Consider the following 9149-nt stretch of genomic DNA (forward strand, 5'->3'; position numbering starts at 1 on the left):
ATAGATTTGGTATATTTTATCTTGACAGCTGGTTGGAATTATGAAGGGGAAATCTTGGGTGATTGACAATACTATAGGTTGCTTCCAAGGAGCCCGTGGTTAGTGAGCTCACAGGAACTTCTGAAATTGTTCTTTTTCTTCTCTAACCATCTACAAATCCGTGTCCTCACAGTGAACTGTGCGGTCTACTAGCAACAGTTGTACCCACAGGAAGCCTGTTAGGTGAACCCTGTCATTGTACAGTTGCTGCTGGCAGACAGTTACATTACCAGATAACTAACCACAACTTTTAATTTCCAAGTTAGCAATTGCTGCCACATATGTCTTTGTTTAAAGCGCTGACTGAGTTACAAACAAGTGTTTGTCTGGAAGGGGGTAGTATATAACATGTGAGAATATATTGTGATTCATAAAATGGCATTTCTGTAAAATGCAAGTTGAATAACTCAAATCTTCATGAATAGAAATGAAACAGATCATATACAAGGTTAATTAAGGATCAGTATGAAAACTCTATTTTCTAAATCCTTATGGATGAACGGCCATAAATTTCAGATCTATTCAATTAATGTGTAAGGGTCACAGTACATGTGTCCTGAAGGTGGCCAAGGTGACATACACCACTGTCATGTGCACTCTAAAAATAGCACTTAACTATAAATGCTCAGTGCCCTACAGGCACACCCATCAGCTCCAACCTTTCCTCTAGGATCAAAAATATGAACTGAACGATGATGAAGTAGAATATTTTATGTAGCTCTTTGTATGTTAAAGTTTCATAGGCAATTATAGCTGCTTCATGCTTTCTTTGTTATTATGACACTTCCAATTAACAACTAACAGGAGGTTAATATTTTTACAAGGTGCTCATTCCATCGGAATGTAAGGAAAGGCATAGCAAACGAAGAGCGTGGGCATTAAGGCGTTCTATTACCTGTTGGCTTGCAGTTCGGTCAGTGGTGTGCCTTAACCCGAACTGCAATAGTGCAAAGAAACGTGTATCGTACCATTTGGGTCTGAAACATGACTTTGAAGTCATATAGACATCTTAGTGCAAGTCCATCAACTAGTATACATTAGACAGAGAAGACCTCCAGGTAAAAATTGGAGATGATTTAATGGATTGGTTATTTTCAGCAAATTTTATTTTAAGCCCTCTTTGAAAGTGCTTTTAATATATCGACTCATTCAACCATCACAGCTCAATGATATTCATGCCATTAGTACCCTATTTTAACAGATTAAGGAACTGAGGCACAGAGAGGTCAAGAACTTAGTCACATGGCTAAGAAATGTGCTTATACCATTACATAAAGTCCATAATTATTTGTCACTCACCTACCAGTTTGAGTCATTTGGTAGATTGCAAAAAAGAAAGCTAATTTCAACCTATTTATACAGTTTGCCAATTAAAAGAACAGAGGATGAAGTAATATAATAAAAGTAGCAGGATTTGAGGTGACTACAACTTTGCTCTGTGGTGTAGGTGCTGAAATTTTGACAGAGAACAGGTCTTTTCCTCCTCACGCTCCTTGTTTAAATGTGAAATCCAGTGAGGAGAGCATATAGTTCTGGAAACATAATGAATTCTAAAATATATTGTAAAGAGTTCATAAAATTTGGAATTATAAACCAATTCTAGCCATTTGGCTTTGAGCAAATTACCCACATTTATTATATGCCTCATTTAATAAAGGGAAATAATAATAATAATATTGTTTCCAAAGTTATTATAAGGATACAGTGAAGAGAATACATGAAATATAATTGTTAAAGGCCAACCTAGAGAAGATAATTGTTCATTTCACTGTTATCACAATAGTACTTGTGGTTAATAAATACATAATTGAAGTTGATAAATACATAATTACTGGGGAGGGTTTATTCATGTCAGAACTTAGGGCAGAATCCTCAAATGACTTGATAAGGCTTGCAGATTTAAAACTAGATTGTTCAAGTGACTGAAGAGCTTCTACAGAAAGCAGTCCATGGAGAGCCTTCCAGGTACTAGAGCAAAGCTGTGATTACAGCTGAACTTAATATTTGGCCCTAGGTTTACTAGTAAAGACAAATGGAAATCCAGTGTATTAGCTATCATTTGAAATTCAAAAATGCAAAACAAATCTACTTATTTGGATCTTTCAAATGGAGGTACCTTCTGGGCACCATGTTATCTGGACAATAACCATTTTTCTGCAAAACTTATGACTGAATAAACGAGTACTATTTAAACTAGAAGCATATAGCAAGCAAAGAAGATGTGTGATTAGCCCTTCAAATGACTACAACCAAGTCTGAAAAACACACACATAAAATAAAAACAGATTGCCTAAATTACCTCAAAATGTGAAAGACCAAAATGAATGAAGTATTTTTTTTTCTGTACTACGAGGTACATGCCCAGGACAGCTAAAGAAAAAAAAAAGAAAAAGAGAAAAAAGAAAAAAAAAAGAGGTAAATGTAAATAATACTGCAATGAGCACAGGGGTGCATATATTCTTTCAAATCAGTGTTTTGGGTTTCTTCGAATATATACCCAAAAGTGGACTCACAGGGTCCTAGGAAGTTCCATTTTTAATTTTTTGAGGACACTCCCAGCTATTTATGGTGCCAGGTAGGTACCTGAAATTCCAGGGTTGAGGGAGGGCATCTTGTAAAGTAGATGATTATCTAAACGATACCATTACCAATCTACCAGGTTGTCTAAACGCGTGCTGTGGGGCCGTTGAAGCTTTAGAACAAATTTATTGCATTAAAGGTCTTAGTTTGCGTAGCTGGTTCTTATTCAACACCTAGTTACATTTCCCTGCTCTCAGTGCCTGTAAGGCAGTGGTTCTCAACCTTGGCTGCACATTAGAATCACCTGGGAATCTTTTTAAAATCCTGATTTCTGGGCCTCATCCTCCGGAAATTCTGTTTCTTTGTTATGGGGTGGGGCCACAACATTAGTAACAAAGAAACAGAATTTCCAGAGGAGTAGGCCCAAAAATCAGGATTTTAAAAAGATTCCCAGGTGATTCTAATGTGCAGCCAAGGTTGAGAACCACTGCTAAGGTTTCTGCCCACTCAGTTATAACCACGGCTGAAATGACATTTTAAAACCTGGGGATGTAAGTACTGAGCCCATCAGTGCAGTCAAGCATCTTACCTCTTGGTCAATAAGAAGTAACCTAACATATTAAAAGAAGTGGATTTCAATATGTCTGAGGACCACGAATTAGCAGAATTAAATTCGTTTTGGGGAGTGGTGGGGTACTTGCCTCCTTGGATTGTTGCTCACATTCGAGGTGGTGGTGGCAGTAATGGTGGTAGCAAATGAATAGTGGTGGCAGATGTGCTAGTAATTATCGCAGTTGTTTCTTGTTAATAGTAGTTGCACCACCTGATTGTTATTTATTTTAATTTTACATAATAGAAGAATCAAGGATTATGATTATTGCTTTTATATACTAACAAAATCTTTTATATTTTTACTTTGTTCTTTGGGAACAATTTAAGACTTCATCTTTGAAATTTAGGAAATTTTCATTCTGGAAAACTTTTTCCTGATGAAAGAAGCAGCAGTTAATGATTCCCATGATTTGAAACTGGGTGTATGGAAGGTGGAGAATAACTTTTTGCCAAGTCTGTGTAGGAACATTCAGTGACAAATATATATATGATTTTAGAAACTAACAGTAAGAATGGAGCATCTGAAATCATCGATGGTTGTGCATTTTGCAACCCTTTTTTTAGGAATTGCTGATGCTTTTCTTAGAGTTGTTTTGGAGAATGAATTTGGTATTGATTTAAAATCACCTTACTCCTTGAGTTACTGCATTCTTTACTCTTCAAATCAAGCAAAGTCTCTTCTAATAGTACCCGGAGAACACAGAGTAGAGAACTAACTATCCAGAGCTACTGTCCCTGAAAGAGCATTTGCAGAGTATCATTTAATTTTTTCCATAAACTATCAGACTTTTAGAATTTTTCTATCCATTTTAATCGTGAAATTACAAAGGCATGTTGGGGAGGATCAGAGAAAAAATAAATCATAGACCTTGAAAAAATAGTTACTCTTCATCTTTATAATGTTAAGGATGTGATATTGGGCTTTGAACTTCAAGTGTGTCTCTGAAAGTCTACAGGGAAATAAAGTAAAAGTAATGGCTGCATCACTTTATGTAACATCTTTAGTACATTTGAGCTGTGTAAATGCAAATGGACAAAATTCTCCTCAAGGCATAGGAAATTTATTTTGAGAGCTATTACTTATCAAATAAGAAACAAGATGTAATCAACAATTAAAATACATGTTAAGACTTTCCTAATTAAAATATGTGTTTAAGGTAAATAGTCAGAATTAAAATATGCCTTTAATAAAAATTTAAAAAGAAGTAAAGGAGACACTGCTAGAAAGACAAATGAATTGCAAAGTCAGTAACTACAGATTTAATTCTCCAACAATTCCAGTTTATAATTTGAAACAATAAAATCACAATATACAATGAAAGCTTTATTTGGATCATGAAGTGAGATGACAAAGGTTTGAACACTTCTAGAAGTTTAAATCCTACCGAATTTTATGTTTTTTAAATCTTGCTTGTTTTATCAATTATTGTGAAAATTAAAACATGATCTGCAGTACCCCCAGATATCTAGTTAGCTTATGATTGCCTAAACACTACAACTGCATTTTCACAAATAACTTGCTCTGGATTTTATTTTGTAATAGTGTGTGTGTATGTGTTTGTGTGTGTGTGTGTGTGTGTGTGTGTGTGTTTGCACATGTGTGTGCTCATTTGCATATACGTTCTTAATTGTGCGTTCCTTAGCTTAATGTCAAAATGAGTTATCATTTTGAGGAGCTGACTCTCCTTTTAGACCTAAGGCTTGGAGGCAAGAAACTAGTACAGGATTAACAATTTGTCATGGCTAATCCACAAAGTAAATAAACCAAGTGTGAATAATTGAAAGTGGGTAAGGTTGTGACATCAGAGCCATTGAAATTTAATTCAAGAGGAAGTTCTCCATAGTAAATTTCCTCTCATTATCCAGCTGCTAGCATAGGCCGCCACTGATAAGCAAAGAGGCCTTGTGCAGTATCAGTGTTTTCACCATCTTATCGGCAAACATATAATCTTTATCTTTTTGATGAGGTGCTAGAATTACAAAGACTTGAGTAACCTGAGAAATGTGCCAGTTTTTTCATGGGTGTTTAGCTTCCCCTCAACTTTGGAAAAGAGGTCTGACACATTTTCTCCATTTTAGTAATGGAGAAAGATATAAAAATATATATGAAGACATGTATGTATAGCTTCTGAAATGTCCTTAGCTGAAATTGCAGTTTAAGAAAATAAAATTAAACATCATTAAAGTACATTCACTTGTAAAAATGATTCACATGTTTGGCTAGCGCTAAAATAACAAGGGATTAATAATGGCAGATTGAATGCTGGAATTACTGATAGTACTATACTAATCTTTTCAGCCTGATAATCTCTTCCAGATAATAGTCATTTTGTCCACAATTACAGTTGTTCATAATATAGATTTTTTGTTTGTTTGTTTTTGTTTTTTTAAAAATGTATTTTATTGATTTTTACAGAGGAAGGAAGAGGGGTAGAGAGTTAGAAACGTCGATGAGAGAGAAACAATGATCAGCTGCCTCCTGCACACTCCTTGCTGGGGATGTGCCTGCAACCAAGGCACATGCCCTTGACTGGAACTGAACCCAGGACCCTTCAGTCCACAGGCTGACGCTCTATCCACTGAGCCAAACCAGTTAGGGCCATAATATAGGTTTTTGATTTGATGGTCTGCAGGGTGCTACCAAATCCTACGCAAATGTGTTACTTAATCCAGACCCAACTATTGTTGAGCAGACATTAATTTTATTCCTTTTTTTTTTAGCTGCTATGATATTTTATTTTCAAAATAATATTGCAACTGAGTTGGAGCTATTTTAATTAAAATTGTATCTGGACTTTTTCTTAACATGTTTCCTACTTTTCTAATTATAGGTTTCATATACACTGGAGAAGTTGTACATCGAATGCTGACAGCCACACAGTACATAGCACCTTTAATGGCAAATTTTGATCCCAGTGTCTCCAGAAATTCAACAGTCAGATATTTTGATAATGGTATGTATTGATTAGCCTATTTTTTTTTTTACTGAATGCATACTTTTATTTATTTATTTATTTGGCTCTTCTTTTTTAAATTAAATCTTTATTGTTGAAAGTATTACATATGTTCCCTTTCTCCCCTCCCCAAATTGGTCCCTTCTAGCCTGCCCCCCACCCCGACCCCAAGCCTTCATGAATGCATACTTTTAAATGGTGATCATCAACTTTATATTAATGTTTATCTAACCTGGAGTAGTTTGCTTAGTTTTTGATAGATTGATTTATAAACTGCTCTGTGTAAATACCCTAAGATGACAAAGTTATACCATGACATTTAATATGCAGCATAAATATATAGTTAAATTCCACTCATTTTATTCATTCATTCGATTGTTCAACAAATGTTTAGTAAGACATATTAGACACTATAATAAATGAGTTGTTAAACCAAGCAAGTACATTTGATGCTATTTTCAGTAAGCCCCTGCTATTAGAAAAACTAAACAAGGATAATTTGTTCTGATCCTCAAGTAGAGGCAAGTGTCATAATACATTGATATTAAATTTTCAAAACTTAATAACTTTATATACCATAAGATGAAGACGCCTTTAAAAAATATAGGGTAGTGGGTAGTTAAAATACATGTAAGAAAATCTACTTTTCCTGCCCAGGCCAGTGTGGCTCCATTGGTTGAGCATTATCCCATGCCAGTTCATTCCCAGTCAGGCCACATGCCCAGGTAGTAGGAGGCACGCAAGAGGCAGCAGATTAATGTTTCTCTCTCACATTGACATTTCTTTCTCTCTCCCTCTCTCTTCCCCCTGTCTTGCTAATGATCAGAAACTTGATACATTTAAAAGCTCTACATTTTTATATCTTCCACTACATTTTGCTTTGGATATGACAATTTACACATTTTTATATTGTATATCCATTAACAAATTAACTTAGTTATGGTTATTTTTAACACTTTTGCCTTTTAACCTTTACACTAGAGTTATATGTGCTTTACCTGCCATCATCACAATATTGGAGTATTCTGGATTTAATTACATATTTACCATTACCATTGAGTTTTATGGTTTCATATAATTCTTTTTACTAATTAGCATAATTTTATTTCAACTCAAAGAACTCCCTTTAACGTTTCCTATGAGTCTGGTCTAGTGGTGATCAACTCCTTCAGCTTTTCTTTGTCTGGCAAACTCTTTATCTCTCCTTTAATTCCGAAGGTCAACTGTGCCTGATAGAATGCTCTTGGTTGGCCCTTTGACTTTCTCATCCCACTCACTCTGGCCTGCAAAGTTTCTACTGAAAAATCCAATGATAGCCTCATGCAGATTCCCTTCTAAGAAACAGATTGCTTTCCTTTGCTGCTTTTAAGTTTCTTTCTTTGTCTTTAAACTCTGATCATTTAATTATAATGTTTCCATGTGAGTCTCTTTTGATTCATCTTGTTTGGTATTGGGGGGCCCCCTAGATCTGGATGTCTGTTTTTGTTCCCAGGAAGGGAAATTTTTCAGCCTCTATTTCTTTGAATAAGATTTCTCCTCCTTTCTCTCTCCTTTATCCTTCTGAAATCCCTAGCATGTAAATATTGGTCCACTTGATAATGTCCTATATGTCCCTTAGCCTATCATCACTCCTTTCATTCGTTTTCCTTTTTGCTCTTCTGATTGGATGAATTCCACTGCCCTGTCTTCAAGAGTATCAGTCCTGTCTTCTACTTAATGTCACCTACTTCTGAACCCCTCTATTAAAATTTTCAGATCAGTTATTATATACTTCAGATACATGATTTCTCTTTAATAGTTTTGAATACTTTTTCTGTCTTTGGCTGAAATTCTCACTGTGCTCATGCATTGCTCTTCTGACCTCAGTGTTCATCGTTAGGACTTATTTTGAACTCATTTGTGTAAATCATTTACCTCCATTTCATTAACATCTGTCTCTGGAGATCTTGTTCTTTTATTTGAAACATATTTCCTTGTTTATTCATATTTCTTGGCTCTGTGTTGGTTTCTGCACATTAGATAAAATAGCCACCTCTTCCATTCTTGTCAGAGGGGTCTTGTGTAGGAGATGACCCTCATCCATCAGGCAGGCTGAAGCTCCTGGTTGCCTCTCAAACCCTTGTGGTTGTCTAAGACATCATCTTTGTTCTCAGTAGCTGAGAGTGTTCTAAGACCCATCAATGTCCTAAAGGGGAGATCAGTCAGCACCTAGATGCAAGCTGATGTGTTGCTACTCTCAGGCAGCAGCTGGGGAAGTCTGCAGTCAAACCCCTTCCAGGGAGAAACCGGGGGACAGGCATTTTTGCCTGCCCTCTCTGCACTGTGTCTGGAAGTTTAATCCTGGGAGTGCTTCTGCACCATTTTAAAACTTCTTTGTTTGCTCTAATCTCTGACTTGTAGATGCAAGCCCTGTTGGCTGTCAGAGCAAGGCGGTTTATTTTAGGTGCCAAACCTCGATGGCAGCTATAAAATTTGGGGCGCTCTACATAGACAGAGCTCCTTTGAGATAAATACTGGCAACTTGGTTTTACTGTTGGAGTGAGCTGCAGGGAGAAGGTGGAGCATTAGATGAATGCTACTTAGATGCTGGACCCTCATGCAGCAGCTTATAAAATATGTCGTCACATCCCTTTAATGGAAATACTGGGGGATGGGCATTTTTGCCTACTCTCCCCTCTGCTGAATCCTCAGGATGGAGAGGATAGCCATGGCCAGTGCACAGAGAGAAGCCTGTCTGCTACAAGCCTGTGGAGCTCAGGAATGCACATCCCATTGTCTATCACAGCTAGCAATCTGGGGGCCTGTCCCGCAGGTGATTGTACAAAACTGGGTGCCAGACTTGTGTGTCAGCTCCTTCCAGGGAGGTGCTGGTGACCTTGTTTTGTGGTTGTATGAGCCAAAGGGGGAAGGCAGGGGCACTGCCTCCTGGCTCTACTGGGCTCTAGAGAGGATCATAGTCAACACCTAGATATGTGCAGTTTCTTTTTTTAATTTTTTAAATAATCTTTTTCTTTATTGATTAAG

General features: G+C 36.6%; 1 protein-coding gene across 1 annotated transcript in view; it reads left to right on the forward strand.

Moving 5' to 3' along the window:
* The window catches only part of PLXDC2 (plexin domain containing 2), a 416974-nt gene that overhangs the window by 294110 nt on the left and 113715 nt on the right, over positions 1-9149 (forward strand). The window contains exon 5 of the mRNA XM_006759923.2: positions 6003-6125. Coding sequence (XP_006759986.1) covers positions 6003-6125 — 123 coding nt within the window. The remainder of the gene's footprint in view (positions 1-6002; positions 6126-9149) is intronic.

Source organism: Myotis davidii, unplaced genomic scaffold (genome assembly GCF_000327345.1).
Source record: "Myotis davidii unplaced genomic scaffold, ASM32734v1 scaffold376, whole genome shotgun sequence".
Classification (NCBI taxonomy): Eukaryota; Metazoa; Chordata; class Mammalia; order Chiroptera; family Vespertilionidae; genus Myotis; species Myotis davidii.